The 20495-nt window shown below is 38.6% G+C and overlaps 1 protein-coding gene across 2 annotated transcripts in view; it reads left to right on the plus strand.

Annotated features, from left to right (window-relative positions):
* The window catches only part of LOC126161797 (protein nessun dorma-like), a 215376-nt gene extending 213245 nt beyond the window's left edge, over positions 1–2131 (plus strand). For both annotated transcript variants that reach the window (XM_049917886.1, XM_049917887.1), the window contains 2 exons: positions 1620–1750; positions 1830–2131. In XM_049917886.1, coding sequence (XP_049773843.1) covers positions 1620–1750; positions 1830–1938 — 240 coding nt within the window. In that variant the 3' untranslated portion in view covers positions 1939–2131. The remainder of the gene's footprint in view (positions 1–1619; positions 1751–1829) is intronic.
* The last annotated feature ends 18364 nt before the right edge of the window (positions 2132–20495 follow it).

The raw sequence follows: 20495 nt of genomic DNA on the forward strand, positions 1-20495 counted from the left end.
CATAGGATGGTGTCATTCAGGTGTCCATAGCTGTAACCAGGATATGGTCGTAGGTAATGCCTTCAAAGGAGATGTAATTGTGGGTGAGGATGTAGTTGGTCATGGTGACTAGGAAGTAGAATGTTGGTTTGGAATCCATTGGACATTTGAAAAGATAGTGTTCAAAAGTGACAAGGCCATGAGCATTAGGAATGTTAGCGTAAAGGGAGGTGGCATCAAAAGTGACGAGCAGGGTACAATGTGATAAAGAAACAGGAACTGTGGAGAGTCGGTGGCGAAAATGGTTGGTAATTTTTATATAGGAGGATAGGTTCCAGGTAAAAGGCTGATGGTGTAGGTCTACAAGAGCAGAGATTCTCCCAGTGGGGGCACAGTGACTGGTCAGTATGGGATGTCCTGGGTGGTTGGGTTTATGGACTTTAGGAAGCATGTAGGAGGTAGGAGTGCGGGAGTGCTATGGGTGAGCAGAGAGATGGACTTTGAGGAGAGGTCCTAAGGATTGAGGAGACACAGGAGATCCTGCTGGATTTCTCAAACGGGGTCACTGTGGCAAGGTTTGTAGGTGTATGTATCTGATAGCTGGCAGAGTCCTTCTGCCAGGTAACTTTTGCAGTTCAAAAGAACAGTGGCAGAGCCTTTGTCTGCAGATAGGATTAAAAGGTCAGAATCAGTTTCTAAGTGGTGGATTGTGGATAAAAAGTGGATGTAAGGTTAGTTTGCATGTTGAGGGATGTGGGGAATGACAGTGAGGCAAGGTTCAAGGTTAAGAAATTCTGGAAAGTTAACAGGGGCTGATTTGGGGGCAGTGGGGGTTGATCACAGTGGGATGGAAGAATGGTGTACTGAGTCAGGCAGGGTTCAACATTAATCCTGCGTGGTTGAATTTAGGAATGGGGCAAAAGGTGAGGCCTTTGGAAAGGATTGTTATATGTCCAGTGCTAAGGCTTTTGGAGGAAAGGTTCATGACTATGTTTAGAGTCTCTTTAGGGTCTGGATTCTGCGGGCTGCTGTGAGGGAGTTTTGGATAGTAGGGTAAATGTAGTAGATCTGCAAGACAGGGTTTTTCAGCTATGAGGCGACGTAGGGGAGGTTAGGAGGTTGTTGTAGAGTTGGTGGACAGTGGTTCTCAAAGGCAGGAGGAGGAAGTGAGCAGGGTGGAGAGTTATTTGAGGTGGTGGTGTGCTTGTTGCTCTAATTCCTCCAGGTAAAGAGTTTCAGTGTGTGTTACGAGTTTCAGGAATTTGGTATTGCATAGCAGGAGAATCTTATGGATGGAAAGAAGATATTGCAAGGAAGTTTGGGCTTGATTGATATGGTTTTGCAGCACTATGTTGGTGAGGTTTAAGGACTGGTGGAATCTGAACAGATGGAGGGTATTATAGAAGGAGATGTTGCACCTCGAGAGGGGGTGCTGTTCCTAGCTTTCTGCAATAGAACAAAAATATTCAAATCAAAATAGATTAACTTCCAGTAAGTCAATGCCCAGCTAAATTCCAGAACAAATATCTAAAAACATGTAGGTTGTTTCTTACTTAAAAAAACGTGTGTGTAATTATTAGATATAAAGGAAAAATGTACCAAAGGAGAGTACATACATGATTTACATTTGTGTCTTTCAGATATCAGATGATGCAATCTTAGTAACAGATGGTTTGAAAATCATTAAATCCACAGAGTGTGCCATGAAGATAGAATGCATTAAGGAAGAAAACCGTGAAAAAAGTAGTGGGACAACTGACATCGTTTCTAGGTAAGGGGAAGAAAATGAAGTATTACTTACATATTTCTTAACATGCTGCAGAAATTAATAGGCACCCTTTTTATTTCAGTTTCTGTGGGATTAAAAGCAACAACTTAGCTATTGAAAGCACAGTTGGTGATGAGGTCATAGTAATTCACAGTGGAGATTTAGCTCCATACGAAGAATTTTGTGTGTAAATTTATACATTGAGGTGTGCTGTGCTATTCTTCCGGCATATGTGCAATCTGCTTTACTGGAATATAATTCCACTTAGTGCCATAAAGTTTCATACACTTTAATTTTTCATAAATGCTTTAATATATTTAATAAACAGTGCTTTATTTTTGTTACTTACTTGTATTGGATAACAATTAAAATGAACATTAAAGTGAGTGCAATAAAATACTTCATTAACAACAGTAATTGTTTCTTCCACAGTTTTAGCCCATTTCATTATTGGAAAGATAAGGATACAATTTTAAGTAAAATGAACTCTCAGTTACCTCATGTGGAGTTGTGGATTATCTGTGCATATTTCGTAAATTTAAGAAAATATAGTAACTGAACCTGAAGTCTCTCTCTCACTGACACACACACACACACACACACACACACACACACACACACACAGAGGCATTGAAATGGATTGATCTGTTAGTAAAGTATGCAGGACAAAATTCTTTTGATATTACCGAAAATTATACCCGTTATCTGAAAAAAAAAGTTAATGAAGAACAGAAACAGAAAAAAATTTAAGATTATTTCTCGAAACTGAACTGAAATCAAATACAAAGTGAGTTTAAAGTGTAATTTTGTAAGTAAGTAGTCAGTTTCTGATGAGTAACACATAATTAATGCAGTGGGATTTCAAAAGTGACATGTAAAATGTTTTCATAAGCACAATAAATAGTGGCAATAAATGTAAGAACATATGTATTTGAATTACCAGTGTCCTTTTGGTTATCGTTGTAGTCTTGGGTCCATGTTAATCAGGAGCTTGTAATTTAAGTGCAGAGGAGAAACATGTAGATCCCTTTTCCTGTAGCGATTACCTTTTGGGTGAGAGAAGAACAGTTGAATTTTATTGGTTGATATGTAATAATTGAAATTCTTATTTCTCATTCTCAGCACAAGTGTACGGTTTGGCTCAATATTTTAATAATTATTTCAGAAATCGAAACTCCCTTTGTCAGTGTGAAGTACAGTCTACACATCATAGCTTAAATATAAAGGCACTTTTGTGGTATCAGTTGGAACTCATTAACAATTAGGAATTGAAATGTGAGTGCAGTGGGTTGCAGTGAGCTTTGATTCTCATTATTGGAATTACAGTGTTATTGAAACATACTAAAGCTGCAATAAAATCCTTCTGAATGTCTGACCATACCTTGCTGTAATACAAACCAGTATTTTGGTCCTTGCTGCATGTTGCCTTTAACAGAATATGTAGGATGTAAGAAAACACATTTTTCTGGTTTTTGTTTGTCTTCATTACCACATTGGTACCTTTGTAAAGCTATGTTTAAAAAAATATGCACCTGGCTTTGCTTCTAATTTCGACTATTTCACTTCAGTATCAACTTCACAGACTATTATTATTTTTCTTCAGTTTGATTTCCATTAATGGAAGCTGCTCATTGACTTTGTGTACAGGTTTATTGGCCACCTCCATTCTAGCAGCTGTATTGATTACTTTTAATTGCTTTAGTTAGCAACTCTATGTCGGTGTTACAGGTGAAGTATAATTGTACACATTTGAGGATACAGGGTACTTACAAATGGTGGGAAAATCGAAATTTTTTTATGACTTTATTAAATTCTATAGTCATTCCTGATTACATTGGTATATACATTATAGGGTTTCAAACAAAAAATGACCTATATATACCAAATTTTAAAGTTACTGTCGTGTGCCATCACGCCCCCTTTATTTCTGTTACAGAAACCAGTATTATTTTGAAAAGAACTGTGACCTTTCGGTTTGCAGCGATTATAGGTATGATATATTGTATATGTTGGTAACAGTACAGGTTTCTAGTGTCTGTAAATGATTATTTTTGCTAGTATTTACTTTTGTTTCACTGAAGCAGTTTGTTCACGTGTTACTGAATGTTTTTTGTCCAAGTGCTACATATATTTGTGGAAGTACATATCCTTTAGTGTGCAATCAATATGAACTATGCCACACATCAAAAAATTTAGTGAAAGGAAATCCACAAACAAAACAAGCCACACTGCTGAAAGTAACCCATGTATCAGTTCTTCAGGGAAGAAACTCCCACATGGCACGTCTCCTGGTGATTCAAATTTTTGTGTTAACAATGACACTGTTTGTAGTGGATTTTTTGTTGTTGATGTGGGCATCTTATCATCTTTGGTAAAGGAAGTGGCAAAATGTAAACAATGTGATGGCGTAGGCTGTCTGAAATAACTGAACAACAAAGTAGCAGGAAGGGTTTAGCATCAAAATTAGTTGTTCTGTGTGGATCTGGCAATAAATCTACCTCAAAAATGACTTCGAACATTGTGCATAATTCATATGATGTGAATTTGAAGTTAGTGTATGCTACGTGTGCGATAGGAAAAGGCTGCTCAAACGTTTTGTGATTTGATGGACCTTCCTCCTCCTCGCAGTAGGTTCAGCAAGTACGTAAAAATAATTTTAGGTGCCTTGACGATTGTGTCTATGAAACGTGCAGAAGAAGAAACTGTGAATATTAGTGGAACCAGGGACATTGCTGTTGCACTTGATGGGACATGGTGACACTGAGGACTTCGTTCCTTGAATGGTGTTGTAGGTGCTATTTCACGGGAGAATGGAAAAGTTGTTGTTGAGTACTTATCTAAGTACTGCCACACCTGCCATGGTAACTCTGAAGGACATACTGAACATCAGTGTTCTCAGAATTGTGATGGTTACAGTGAATGTACGGAGGGTGATTGAGCTCTAAAAATATTTCGGGTGTCAGTGCCCATTTATAACGTTAGATATACGAAGTACCTAGATGATGGGGACTTAAAGCTTTCAATAAAATTAATGAGTTCAGTGTTTATGGTAATACCTTGGTAACACAACTGACTGTTGTGGACATGTGCAAAAGAGGATGGGTGCTAAATTGAGGAAGCTACGATGAGAAATGAAAGGAAAGTTGCTATCTGATGGAAAGTCTCTGTGTGGCCAAGGCAGATAGACAGAAACTGAAATAGACCTCCTTCAGAGTTATTATGGACTGGCCATTAGGCAAACTACTCCTCTGTATGATAATACAGCAATGAGAAAAGCTGTATGGGCCACCTACTTTCTTAAGTTGTCCACAGATGACCACCCTGTTGACGGACTCTGTCCTAAAGGAGCAGATTCTTGGTGTAGTTACAAAAAGCAAAATACAATGATCAAATATACCATCATAAGCATTCTCTTCCTGAGCCTGTTATGAATGAAATAAAACCAGTTTTTAGAGACCTGAGTAGCCCTGTTTTGCTTAGTAAACGTCTTCATAGGGGCACTCAGAATACAAATGAGAGTTTCAACCATTGTATATGGGAAAGATTACCCAAGAATGTTTCTGTAGGGCTAAATACATTAAAAGTTGGTGTACTAGATGCAGTAATATGTTTCAATGATGGAGTGATAGGAAAATTGGAAGTCCTGAGAAATTTAGGCATAAAATGTAGCTCTAATGTGGAAGGTCAATTGCTTGCGTGTGACAGACAACGGGTGCATGAAGCTGAAAAATTCACTCTTCAAGTTACCAAAGAAGCAAGACGTGCTAAGAGGAATGATAAGAGGAAGCTTGAAGATGAAGAAATACTGCAGGATGAAGACTATGCTTCAGGAATGTTCTGAGGCACAGTTTAATTGGACTCATATCTTCATTCGCAATTTCCTGCAAGTTGTATTTTTCAGAATTCAGGTACAAATATTTCCTGAAGTTTATAAAGCATTCCTCTAATTTTTTTCTTTAACTTGCAATAGCCCATACTTACGTAGTAGACCTAAGCTTTAATGCAGAATCAACTAAATTATAGAAAAAATGACATTTTTATCAGGAAAAAAATTATAAAAATTAAAATGTAAGATGTGATATTTTTTAACCTTGTAATGTACCTAATAGGTGGAATTAAATAGATGTAGTACCTCAGCCATCATGTCATGCATATTTGGTAAAAAATGGTCTCCTTCAAATGTGTAACATCGGATTAAATTGTACCTCAATTTGAGGAAGCATTATGGGAAAAAATGCATAAATTTCTTTGTAATTTTTTTTATAACCCTAAGTAGGTACAAAAATATTCACAATACTTCTAATTTATTTAGAAAGTGTGCTGCATTACCTGGCATAAAAAAAAATGTGTAAAACATTTACATTATAAACAGTGCCTGAAAAACATAGGTGTTGGTTTTTACATAATATTAAAGTACCCTGTATCCTTAATGTAGTGGGATTAAACTAAAGAGTAAACATTAGTACAACCGACAAACTGCAGGGAGGGATTCATGACGGAAATTTATGAAAAAAGGTTCTTTGAACATGTGTCAAGAAATGCATTGTTGCCACAGTAGAGGGCACTGACAAATGACAGTTCCTTTGACCATGTGCCATATGTTCCAGGCTGTGTGATCGACGCAGCATACTGTAAGGAGCAGAGTGGTCGGGTATTCGTGTTGGGAACAAACAGAGATGGTGTTTGCGTATGGTCAAGAGGCAACATGGCTATACCGAAACAAGTACCCTCACAGACACAAACCACATCACACAACATTTCAAGCCCTTTTTGGATGTTTGTGTGATTGTGTGTCTTTTCAGACAGACAAACATGCAGAAAAGTGGTGGACTGTGCACTTACCAGTATTGTAGGAGCAGTTCTACAGGATATTGAGAAGAACGCTAGTACAAGCATCAGGCAAGTGGTCCACCAACATGGTGTAAGCTAAAGTACAATTATGTGGATCTTGCATGACAACCGTTACTATCCATATCACCTGCAACATGGAAGGAACATACAAAACGCGGTCAGAGGAACTGCTAATAACCAGCGCCATCTACCATGGCAACAATGCATTTCCAAAAACATGTTCGTTGGCTCTTTTTCCTACATTTCACGTCAAGAATCTGTCCCAGCAGTTTGTTGGTTTTATTAATGTTCACCCTGTATATGTACCACCACAAGGTTGTTCACTATTAAGTCAGTGCCACTTTGGTCTGATATACTAATCTTTCTCCAAGCGTGTAGTATCATTTTTTGAGGATGTGGTAAAACTTGTCTTCATATTGAATACAATACCCTCATACAATCAGAAGAAGGGTTCTTTGACAATAACGAGGTCAAACAAAACATTAGTACATTTATGAGCAGGTGCAGTAGAAACAGTAATTAATAAGTTAGTAGTAACTAGTAAGTTAGTATCACGGAGGAAACCATTGAGATTAAATTATTCAATAACAATTTTTTTAACCAAAGCAGCAGTTATTCTCTTAGTGCTGCATAAAAGCATGCCCTTAGTGCAGAGGAGCTATGAGGGTGTATACACCCTTGGACAACCGGGAAATCCAGGGAAAACCTGGGTATTTTTCCTTGTTTTAGTTCTCAGTTAAATTTTTGTAGTTTTGACTGGTAAGAACCGATACTATTTTTTACTTTACTCCACTGCTGCAGAAATAAAACATGAACAAGAGAGAGAGAAAGAGAGAGAAAATTAAATAAAACTTAAGTTGCATTGGAATGCGCCAATTACAACATCAAAACACTGTGCACACAGAAGCGTCTGCCAACAGCAAAATATGTCAAAGGCTTTGGGACGAATACAATGCAATAATTCATAACAACAAACTGCTTCTGATGAGTTTATATTACGGTCATTTGAGCAGTTACCAGCTGGCTAATGCACATGCACACCTGAGTCGCATAATAGCTGTACCTTCTCCTGCTTGGGGCTACTTGAAGTTTTTTTCTGGTGCACCAAAGCTGCCAGATATGTGCAGCTTACATTTAGTGATATTGCTGTTTCTCTTAGTGTACAGCCCTCATATCAAATGAAAACAAAATGGACTTCTGTTGCCAGGAGCTCTCAGCTGAATTAAAATACATTCACATAATTATGGAAGGCTAAAATATGTTATTAGTTTCAGTTTTCTGATTTTATATTATTTCCAGGTTTTTGGCAGTAAGGAATTAATTGCCTTGCAGAACAATGATGATATTTTTGACAATTTGCAAAATAAATTTGGCTTTTATTAATCTTTCCTGCAGAGGCAGTCAGTTTCTTTGAAACACTGTTGGCTAGTGTCAACTGTTCGCTGAATTTCAAGTGCTGATTTTTATCTTCTGGCATGTATGGCATTATGCCATCAAAGTCAGAACATGAGATAATACAGTACTGGTACTCCAAGAAAATTTGCATCCCGAAAACCACACTGAAAAGCATTGTATCAGGTTGGGGCCTACTTCTTTGTGAATCTGTACATATGAATGTTCACTTTAAGCCGAATTATGCACTTTAGTATGGTTTACGAAATTCCGATGCTGTTGGAGTTATCGTCTGATGTCCTCTTTTGTTTATGACGTAATATAAGATCTTGTAATGCTATACACATACGGGCTTCCTACATCATCGTAGCTGCACAAGCACAGTAACGCTTGTTTTTTGGCACTATCTGATAACTTCTGAAATGAATTCTAACAGCTCACAGAAAAATACTGTGAACGGTGGTTTTAAAAGCATTGTTTTCAAAGTAAATTTCTTTTTTACAAGATGAATTATGTTACGTGTGCGAACGTGCTATGAATTTCTTAAATCATAGAAAGTTTGATTCTAATTCAAAACTTAACACTGCCACATAGAAGAATTCCGTGCCCAGGTCAGACATTTATGTCATTATTTAAAATTTTACTGGCACATATGTCTGATGTATATTAAAATTAAACACATGCAAAAAAGACGAGTATTATCAGTGAAAGCTTAGCTTTTCTTGTAGCTACACTATGTATATTAATTTAAACTATTAACTTTCCTTATATGTGTGTTTGCGCTACTTAACAGTGATGTTGCTATTGGCTGACTACATCACATGTCCTATGCTCTGAATATCTGCTATCATCAGCTAGCGAGAGTTTGTGACATGAGCTATTGTTGGCTTATAGAAGTGCATCACAATCTCTTTCAATGCTTCTGAAACTGACGTGCTGTGTTTGGTGGAATTCGAATATCTCCTTTTGTAATATGATAATATGCAGCATGTCACAAAACACAGATATGCAGTGTACATGTTGTTGTACATCAAAGATCTTTCCAAAATATGTTTCTCATTTTCTAAAGTGCCAGAAAGTTCTACATCAGTGTATAAAACCTTAGCCATTGAAAAGATTGATAAGTTATAAGATTCTGAGCGAAAGTATACTGTTACTTAACACAGGAAAGGTGTATTTTCACCCGTGTATTTCTGACTGGGAAAAATCGGGGAATTTTTTTCCCCTGTCCACGTATACACCCTGAGCTATGTAATATGCCAAATTGATTATTGTCCAACTGGATTGATGACTCTATTAACATTTCACCAACCAAGACGTAAACACAATGTGTGGTAGTATTTGTAAATTCCTTGGCCTTTGCATATCATCACAACCCGACTGTTGATATAAAATACCAACCCAGCACCAGCTACAGCGGCCAGATAAAGGTTAAAAAGTATGAGATATTATGTAAACCGAAGGCAGGAAGAATTTTTCCGTAGTATATCGTTTCCAAATGGAGATGTCATTTCCCCACTGTTATGCGCATGTCATTTCCCCACTGTTATGCGCAATATAGCGTTTAAGAGTAGTATTCCACATTTTAAAATATGAAATCGTTCAAAGTGTAACTTTCCGTTTCTATGCTGTTGAGGTTCCAGAATTTCATGCCACTAATTTTGTGTTGTGACAGCGTAATATAATCTTTCCTCTTTAGATGGTGTTCATAGGATATCAACTAATCTGTAAACATGTTTACAGGTAAGAAAGGAGCATGTAGTTATGCACAAGATATCAAAGAGTGAACTTCAGGGAATGCTCAGTGTAAACATCGATAATGGGAAGAAGATGGGAGCTTCCAACGGAATAAAGTTCTGCAATTGTGTCTTTACACGCAGCCAGTCTTACTATGCAACAAATAGCACACCAAAAACGTATTTCTTTGGGATGTGTCTATTATACCGTGCAGAGGCATGTGGATATTGGCCAGAATACGGACTGACCTCAAAAGGGTAGGCCAGAAGTCACATCAAAAAGTGATTTCAAATATATAGTAGTCACAAGTAATCGTGATCACTTCAAAACAGTGCCAGATTAAGCAGCAGAACTCAACCATAATAGGGAAAAGTCGGTGAGTGTAAATACTGTGAAAAGATGTCTTCAGGCAGTGAACCTTGACAGGCATGTGGCGACTAAGGAACCATTACTGATAGCTATTCATATCCAGAATGGGCTACACTGGGCAAGACGACTTAAGTTGGGCAATAAATCAGTGGAAGAAGTTACTTTTCAGTGAAAAATCCACATTTGAGGTCTCTGGCACAAAGCGACACAAGTTTGTTCGCTGGTTGCCAGGTGAACGAGTGTTACACCAATGTGTATTTCCAATATTAAAGCATGAATGGGGTTCCTTCATGGTCTGGGGATGTTTTGGAGATGGTAACACAGGTGATCTTGTACAAATAAACAGAACAATGAAGAAAGAGGATTACCATCGCATTCCACATGATCATGCAAAGCCATGTGGAAGATGTTTGATTTGCAAGGGATTTGTCCTACAGCAAGATAATACCCCTAAACACACTTAAAAAATGTGTAAAGCGTATTTGGAAAATTTAGAAAAATAGAAGGAACTGAGAGATAAGCTCTGGCCACCCCAGCCACCAAACTGTAATCCTACTGTACTTGTTTGGGACCACTTGGATCAAGCAGTTGAATCAAGGCCTGTTACCAACATTCATCACTTCTCGACCAGACTAAAAGACCAATGGCAGCATATCACAGAGGAAATCGTGATAAAGCTGACAGCAAGAATGCCTCAAGTGTGCTGAGCAGCGATTAAAGCTAAAGGAGGCTACTTTGAGGAGAGCAAAATTTGACTGCATTTATTTAGTTTCAATAATAGATTATTCCAAATCTGACTTAGGAGTATTTCTAATGTTCAAAAACTTTTAGTGATATTGTACATGTTTTTGCAGGAGACACATTGTAAAATTGGGCAATATTATTGATCAAAATCTTTGCTGCATTAACTTCCTCCCCACAGTCTTCTTCAATATCTCAGCAGCGTATGATAATGTACTAACTCCTATGCTAATTGTAAGTTAAAATTCCAGATGCCTTCAATACATTTATTTATTTACAGGCTGCTTCAGACATATTGGTCATACATTCCATTAAGCAGTGGGATGGCAGACCCCACGTAGAATATTGCTGTATCTCTATTAAGGGCCAGTTTTCTGTCCAATGTTATATACTGCTAATACTGAAGGATTTCTGGTCAGTTGAGTAATATCAGCAATATCATCAGCAGCAGAAAATGGTATAACAAGAGAGGGACTTGTTATGAGTGGGAAGGTAGAGCAGAGAGAGAGTTACTGTGAACAGTTCAGTGATAGAGTTGTTCTCATCAGAATTGACAGCAAACCAATGCTGACAACAGTAGTTCAGGTATACATGCTGATATCACAAGCAGAAGATGAAGGGATAAGGAAAGTATATGGGTATGTTGAACAGATAATTAAGTACATAAAGAGAGATGAAAATCTAATAGTCATGGGGGCTGGAATGCAGTTGTAGGGGAAGGGGTAGAACAAAAGGTCATGGGAGAATATGGGCCAGGTAGCAGGAATGAGAGACGAGGAAGACTAATTGAGTTTTGCAATAAATTTCAGCTAGTAATAGGAAATACTCTGTTCAAGACTCACAAGAGGAGGTGGTGTTCTTGGAAAAGTCCAGGAAAATATGAGCAGGTATCAGTTACCAGAATGAAGTTTTCACTCTGCAGTGGAGTGTGTGCTGATACGAAACTTTCTGGCAGATTAAAACTGTGGACCGAACTGGGACTCGAACTCGGGACCTTTGCCTTTCACAGGCAAACGCTCTACTGACTGAGCTACCAAAGCACGACTCGCGACCCATCCTCACAGCTGCAATTCCTCCAGTACCTCATCTCCTACCTTCTAAACTTCGCAGAAGCTCTCCTGCGAACCTTGCAGCACTAGCACTCCTGGAAGGCAAAGGTCCTGAGTTCGAGTCTCGGTCTGGGCACACAGGTCTAATCTGCCAGGGAGTTTCAGGTATCAAGTAGATTACATCATGGTCAGACAGTCTCGGATCACAATTTAGTAATAATGAAGAGTAGGTTGCAATTTAAGAGACTAGTCAGGAAGTATTAATGTGCAAAGAAGTGGGATATGGAAGTATTAAGAAATAAAGAAACATGCTTGAAGCTCTCTCAGGCTTTAGATGCTACTATAATGAATAGCTCAGTTATCAGTTCAACTGAAGAGGAATGGACAAAAAAGAGCAGTCTAAGAAGTTGAAAAGAAAAATATAGGTACAAGGAAGGTAACTCCGAAGAAACCATGGGTAACAGAAAAAGCAATTCATCAATCGACAAATGAAGGACGTCAGAAAATCTTCAGAGAAATTCAGGAGTACAGAAATGATATAAACAGAAAGTGCACAGGAGCTAAGGGAAATAGCTGCATGAAAATGTGAAGAAATCGAAAAAGAAATGATTGTTTGAAGTACTGCCTCAGTGTGGAGAAAAGTCAAAACAGCCTTTAGTGAAATTAAAAGCAAGGGTGGTACCATTAAGAGTGGAATGGGAATTCCTCTCCTAGATGCAGAGGGGAGAGCAGATAGGTGCAGAGAGTAGATCAAGGAAAGGAGTCGATAGGGATGAGAGAAGAGATGCAGTATTAGAATTAAAAGAGCTTTGGAAGACTTAAGATCAAATAAGGTGGAATGGATAGGTAAATACCATCAGAATTTCTAAAATCATTGGGGCAAGTGGTAACAAAAAGTCTATTCACATTGATGTGTAGCATGTATGAGACTGGCAGTATACCATCAGAATTTGGGAAAACGTCATCCACACAATTCCGAAGACTGCAAGAGCCGACAACTGCCAGAATTATTCCACAATCAGGTTAACAGCTGATGCGTCCAAGTTGCTGACCAAATTAATGCACAGAAGAATGGAAAAGAAAATTGAGGATATGTTAGATGATGATCAGTTTGGCTTTAGAAAATGGAGAGGCAGTTCTGACACTGTGGTTGATAATGGAAACAAGGCTCAAGTAAAATCAAGACACATACAAAGGATTTTTTTGAGCTGGAAAAAGTGTCCGACAATGTCAAATGTGCCAGATGTTCGAAATTATGCAAAAAACAGGGAAAGACTGGTAATGTACAACATGGATAAGACCCAAGAGGGAATAATAAGAGTGGAAGACCAGATTAAAAAGGATAGAAAGGGATGTAATCTTTCATCCCTAATGTTCACTCTATATGTCAAAGAAGCAATGATGGAAATAAAAGAAATATTCAAGAGTGAAATTAAAATTCAAGCTGAAAGGATATCAGTGATAAGATTAGCCAATGACAGTGTTATCTTCAGTGACAGTGAAGAAGAATTACAGGATCTGTTGAATGGAATGAACAGTCTACTGAGTACTGAATATGGACTGGGAGTAAATTGAAGAAAGACAAACATAATGAGAGGTAGCAAAAATGAGCAGTGAGAAACTTAACTTTAGGATTGATGCTCACAACGTAGATGAATGCAAGGAATTATTCTACTTATGCAGCCAAATAACTTATGATGGATGGAGCAAGGAGGACACAAAAAGCAGACTAGTACTGGCAAAAAAGGCATTCCTGGCCAAAAGAAGTCTACTAGTGCCAAACATAGGCCTTAATTTGAGGTAAAAATTTCTGAGAATGTACATTTGGAGCATGGCATTGTATGGTTGTAAAACATGAACTGTGGGGAAACCAGAACAAGACAATCTAAGAATGTGAGATGTGGTACTACAGGAGGACACTGAAAATAAGGTGGACTGATAAGGTAAGGAATGACAATGAGGTCCTCTGCAGAATCAGAGAGGGAAGGAATATGTGGAAAACATTCACAAGAAGAAGGAATAGGATGAAAGGACATCTGTCAACACATCAGTACCTTCCACAGTGCTAGAGGGAGCTTTAGAGGATAAAAACTGGAGAGGAAAACAGAGATCGTAATACATACAGCAAAAAATTGGGGACATAAGTTGCATGAGATGAAAAGGTTGGCACAGGATGGGAACTTGTGATGAGCCACATCAAACCAATCGGAAGACTGATACTAAACAAAAAATTACACTGAAACTTCTACACCACAAAACCTTAAACTATATATGCAGATGATATATGCCTCTACCCAAAGGCCACATCCCTCCAGGATGCCTGCTGTACATTAAACATGCTGTTACAATCTTAATGTTGCAACCTGATAATGTTCTAGAGTCTACTGTTCAGTTACGATCCAAATTTATTATTTCAATAAATTTTGCAGTTCACAGTAAAGGTTTCTGAAAATTTGATTTGTACAACAACCTTTTCTCGTAATTGATATTTATCGGAGGATAAGCTATCAATGGATGAGAATCAAGAACCTAACTCACTAAAAGAGTTTAATCCATCCTAAAACTAATTTTCTGACACATGGTTTTAATGAATAATTCTGGCTAGAGACATCACAAAGGCTTTTACTGATTCTTGATACATTACAGTTCACAGACTGCATGTAGTTAATTAACATAATTAAAAATGGCTCTAAGCACTATGGGGCTTAACATTTGAGGTCATCAGTCCCCTAGAACTTAGAACTACTTAAACCTGACTAACCTAAGGACATCACATACATCCATACCCGAGGCAGGATTCGAACCTGCGACCGTAGCTTACATAGTTAAGTGTGCTACACGTGAAGTACATTGAGAGCATTACTTGCTGTTCCTAACAGTACTCTATAAAAATTTCCATTTTACCTCCCTTCATTGTACTAGGTATACAGAGTGACTTTTTGATGTCTATGGAAAATTGAACAACATACAGACAATACTGAAAGGAAACAGGAAGTACAGTTATGTAAAATTATAGATGGAGTATCACTGTTTTTCTGTAATTCAGAAATATAAAGCTAATTAATTCATACATAAAATGATCACAGTTTGAATATTTTTTAGAGCTTCTTTGTTTGAATGAAGCAAGTTGGTTACAAAGTCCACAAAAAGTTTCAATCATGAAGCAAGCAATATAGTGCAGTAAATTTCAAAACAATCTACTTCCACTGAGCTTGGATGGTGCTGTGCTTCGCCATGTAAGTGAGCTTTGCGTGTTCCTCATCCTATATTCATATGTGACTGCCCATTCTGGCCACAAGCGGTTTCCAAAGACGTTCCTATAAACTAATTATTGACTAAACCAATGGCAAAAAAGAGAGGAAGAAGAGGAGTTTTCATCTGCAAATTTGTCTGGAATTCCTACAGGTAACACTTCCAAATGTATTGAATTAGCTCATTTCATTCATTTTATGCTAGAGTATTTTCAGTTAACATCATAATAAAATTAACACATTCATTGAGATCAGCAGTAATTCATTTACATTTTTAAATATTAATTAATCACATACTGCTAGCTTTGAGCAGAATTTAAGCGATATCTATTACTACTATTTTTTTTTTTATAAGCAATGACAGTCACAAATTAAAATAACTTCAAAACTATAGTGTACTAGGAAAAATTACACACAATTGTATAATCAGGAAAAATATTACTTTAAATCAGTGTAGGAAAATACCAGAAAAAGTTTATTAGATGTGGCAGAATTTGTATCTCATCTCACAAGGAAATATTAACTATCGAGTTCTTGTGTAGAGTAAATAATCTCAGCATTGTCCCATAGGAATCAGAAAACAAATTACTGTGTCAATAATAATTTTGGAAACATAGCCTACGTAGTAATTTTTATACTTACTAGACAAATTGTAAAACAAAAAGAAGCGTGTATGTAGTGGGCCAGGATGTTTTCCCTTATTTGAGGTGGTTGGAATTCCATAGTTAATACCAACACCGGCACGGCATTAGACACATGCATGCACACATTCATAAAGTTTTAAGTCATATGTAACATCATTTAATTAACTTGATGTGAGCGTAACTGGTGACACTCAGAGTTCCCAAGCAGTACTCCATCTCATGCTGCACACATTGTATCATTTAAGTGGTGACACATCCAACAGGTTGAATGATTTGTTCACTCAGTGTAAACACATACAGTATAGACTTGCAGGGATGGTAAACGATCAGTGAAATCAGTAGAAGTCATTATTTTTCGTATTGGTCAGTTTGTCTATGTTTTCCAATTTCTATCTGTAAAGTCAGTTTTATACCATTGCTTTTTTTAAAACAGATTTACATGACATGCAAAAGAGTTTGTGACTATATGGATGGAAAAATTAGAAAATGCCTTTGAAAAAGCTTTGAGTTACACCAGAGAGTGATTCTTGATCTCCATATTAAGAAATTTTATCTAAGTGATGTGAAGTCATTAGAAGCACAAATGCCTTCCACATATCTCAAGGTAAGTCAGGAATTTCACAAAATAAAATGATATGTGAATCATACAAAAATGGTCACATATATGTGTCAGACCAGTCAAAGTTGTAAAATGATGTTAACAAATTTGGAAAAAAAATTTTTTTAATTATTTGTCACCAAAAGTCTTTAAGTATGATGATTATATGTATTGTAATTACATTTTCAGCAAAGTGCAAACTGTATTAATTGCTGAAAGATTATAAATGTGATCATGGCTGTGACCGCATGGCGCATTTGTTGCCTCAGTTGTTGTTTATGACTTGGGCTGCAAAACCTTGCACTCTACCTACTGTTGCCTTCATTATTGCCGGCAATGCAGCAGAAGCTGCATGCAGTTCATGTCATTGTATTAGGTGTGATTTTATTCCTTTGAAGGTTCTGATTATGTAGATAGCTACTTGGCAGATTTTAGAGAGTATACAATGATTCTTTGTATCCTGTTTTCCTCTCTTGACAGCCTTAAAATGACCACTGGCTGGTTGAAACCAGTTGTGGAATTGTGAATTACTGATGTGATAGTGTTGTAGAAAATACAAAACAGCATATGAATCAGCCATGTTGCTAGGACCAGTGATGTTGTCAACTGAAATAAAGTTATAATTCCTATCATTAATGAAACAGTTGCTACAAGCTGACAGAAGAAAAACCTACAGAACTGGAACTAGCAGACTGGTGCTTCATCACCAGATATAGTACACACATCAAAAAAAGTTTTGCATCACCTTGGTTCTGAGAGTCCTGGAACCTGTACAGTAAATTGGAATAGAAGTCAACAAACAACATTACCACCCTTTTCATTGCTCATGAAAACCACATATTGCATGTTGTACCACCTTACAGCGAGACCTTCAGAGCTGGTGGTCCAGATTGCTGTGTGCACCGGTACCTCTAATACCCAGTAGCACGTCCTCCTGCATTGATGCTTGCCTGTATTCATCATGGCATACTATCCACAAGTTCATCGAGGCACTGTTGGTCGAGATTGTCCCACTCCTCAACAGTGATTCAGCATAGATCCCTCAGAGTGATTGGTGGGTCATTTCATCCATAAACAGCCTTTTTAAATCTATCCCATGCATGTTCGATAGGGTTCATGTCTGGAGAACATGCTGGCCACCATAGTCGAGCGATGTCGTTATCCTGAAGGAAGTCATTCACAAGATGTGCACGATGGGGGCGCGAATGGTCGTGCACGAAGACGAATGCCTCACCTAAATGCTGCTGACATAGTTGCACCATCGGTCGGATGATAGCATTCACGTATCATACAGCCGTTACAGCGCCTTCCATGACCACCAGCGGTGTACGTTGGTACAACATAATGCCACACCAAAACATCAGGGAGCCTCCACCTTGCTGCACTCGCTGGACAGTGTGTCTCAGGCATTCGACCTGACCGGGTTGCCTCCAAACATGTCTCCGACGGATGTCTGGTTGAAAGCATATGAGACACATATTGGTGAAGAGAATGTGATGCCAATCCTTAGCAGTCCATTCGGCATGTTGTTGGGGCCATCTGTACTGCACTGCATGGTGTCGTGTTCGCAAAGATAGCCCTCGCCATGGACGTCGGGATTGAAGTTTCACATCATGCAGCCTATTGCGCACAGTTTGAGTCGTTACATGACGTCCTGTGGCTGCACGAAAAGCATTATTCAATATGGTGGTGTTGCTGTCAGGGTTCCTCTGAGCCATAATCCGTAGGTAGCGGTCATCCACTGCAGTAGTAGCCCTTGGGCGGCCTGAGTGAGGCATGTCATTGACAGTTCCTGTCTCTCTGTATCTCCTCCATGTCCAGACAACATCGCTTTGGTTCACTTAGAGACGCCTGGACACTTCCCTTGCTGAGAGCCCTTCGTGGCACAAAGTAACAATGTGGACATGATCGAACCATGGTATTGACCGTCTAAGCATGGTTGAACTACAGACAATACAAGCCGTGTACCTCCTTCCCGGTGGAATGACTGGAACTGATCCACTGTTGTACCTCCTCTGTCTAATAGGTGCTGCTCATGCATGGTTGTTTACATCATTGGGTGGATTTAGTGACATCGCTGACCAGTCAAAGGGACTGTGTCTGTGATACAGTATCCACAGTCAATGTCTATCTTCAGGATTTATGGGAACTGGGGTGATGCAAAACTTTTTTTGATGTGTGTATTTTTGTTTGGGGAAGAGTTGTATGTACTCATAAATGCAAACAGTGCTCCTACCTGTCTCATATGTCCTATATTTTGAGTCTTTGTACTGTGTTTCCTATAATTTTTCTTGCTACTTTGCCCTACATTAGCAGTATTTAATTATTTTTGCAGAGATGTGTGATGTAGTTTATGTAAGGTATTATCTGGTTAAGTGTGGAGTTTGTGAAACTAATACTGACCCTACAACTTATCTTAGAAGAAAGGTTAAGGAAAGCCGAACCTGTGCTAATAGCATTTGTAGACTTAAAGAAAGCTTTTGACAATGTTGAATATTGATTGGAATACTCCTTTTGAAATTCTGAAGATGACAGGGGTAAAATACAGAGAGCAAAAGGCTATTTACAACTTGTGGAAAAACCAGACGGGAAGCATTGGTTGAGAAGGGAGTGAGACAGGTTTGCAGCCTATCCCCATTGTTATTCAATTTGTACATTGAGCAAGCAGTAAAGGAAACTAAAGAAAAATCTGGAGTAGGAACTAAAATCCAGGGAGATAAAATAAAAAAATTCAGGTTTGCCAATGACACTGTAATTTTGTCAGAGACATCAAAGTACTTGGAAGAATAGTTGAACGAAATTGGCAGTGTCTTGAAAGAAGAATTCAAAACGAACACCAACAAAAGGAAAACAAGAATAATGGAATGTAGTCAAATTAAATCAGGTAATGCTGAGAGAATTAGATTAAGAAATGAGACTCTGAAAGCAGTAGATAAGTTTTGCTCTTTGGGTAGCAAAATAACTGACAATAGCCAAAGTAGAGTGAATGTAACATATAGACTGGCAATGGCAAGGAAAGCATTTTCCAAAACGAGAGAAATTTCTTACCATCAGATATAGGTGTATTTGGAAGTCTCTTTCTGAAGGTAGGTGTATGGCGTACAAACGTGAATCAAGCTTTCGAAATGTGATGCTACAGAAGAATTTTGAGGATTAGATGAGTAGATCATGTAACTAATGAGGAGGTACTGAATAGAAATGGGGAGAAAAGAAATCTGTGGTTGATAGGACACATTTTGAGACATCAAGGGAGCACCAATGTAGTATTGGAGGGAGGTGTATGGGGTAAAAACTGTTGAGGGAGGTTAAGAGATGGATACAGTAAGCAGATCCAGAAGGATGTAAGTTGCGATGGTTATTCAACAATGGGCTAACTGGTAGTGGGGAGCTCAAACGTCAGGCGCATAATGGGGCCCTTAGGGATATGGCTTCAAGGCAGGGGAAGAAACCCAATGTGCACTCCGTGTGCATACCGGGGGGAGTCATTCCAGATGTGGAAAGGGTCCTTCTGGATGCCATGAAGGGTACAGGGTGCACCCATCTGCAGGTGGTTGCTCATGTCGGCACCAATGATGTGTGTCGCTATGGATCGCAGGAAATCCTCTATGGCTTCCGGCGGCTATCTTATTTGGTGAAAACTGCCAGTCTCGCTAGCGGGATGAAAGCAGAGCTCACCATCTGCAGCATCGTCGACAGGACTGACTGCGGACGTTTGGTACAGAGCCGAGTGGAGGGTCTGAATCAGAGGCTGAGACAGTTCTGCGGCCGTGTAGGCTGCAGATTCCTCGACTTGCTCATTAGGGTGGTGGGGTTTTGGGTTCCACTGGATAGGTCTGGAGTCCACTACACCCAGCAGTCGGCTGCACGGGCAGCAGGGGCTGTGTGGTGTGGACTGGGTGGTTTTCAGGTTAGATGGCCTCAGGCAAGTACAGAAATGGCAACAGCCTCAAAGGGTGCGGGGCAAAGTCAGGACATGCGGGGACCAAGCAGCAATCATTATTGTAATTGTAAACTGTCGAAGCTGCGTTGGTAAAGTATCGGAACTTCAAGTGCTGATAGAAAGCACCGAAGCTGAAATCTTTATAGGTATGGAAAGCTGGCTGAAGCCAGAGATAA

Source organism: Schistocerca cancellata, chromosome 2, assembly GCF_023864275.1.
Source record: "Schistocerca cancellata isolate TAMUIC-IGC-003103 chromosome 2, iqSchCanc2.1, whole genome shotgun sequence".
In the NCBI taxonomy this organism is placed as follows: Eukaryota; Metazoa; Arthropoda; class Insecta; order Orthoptera; family Acrididae; genus Schistocerca; species Schistocerca cancellata.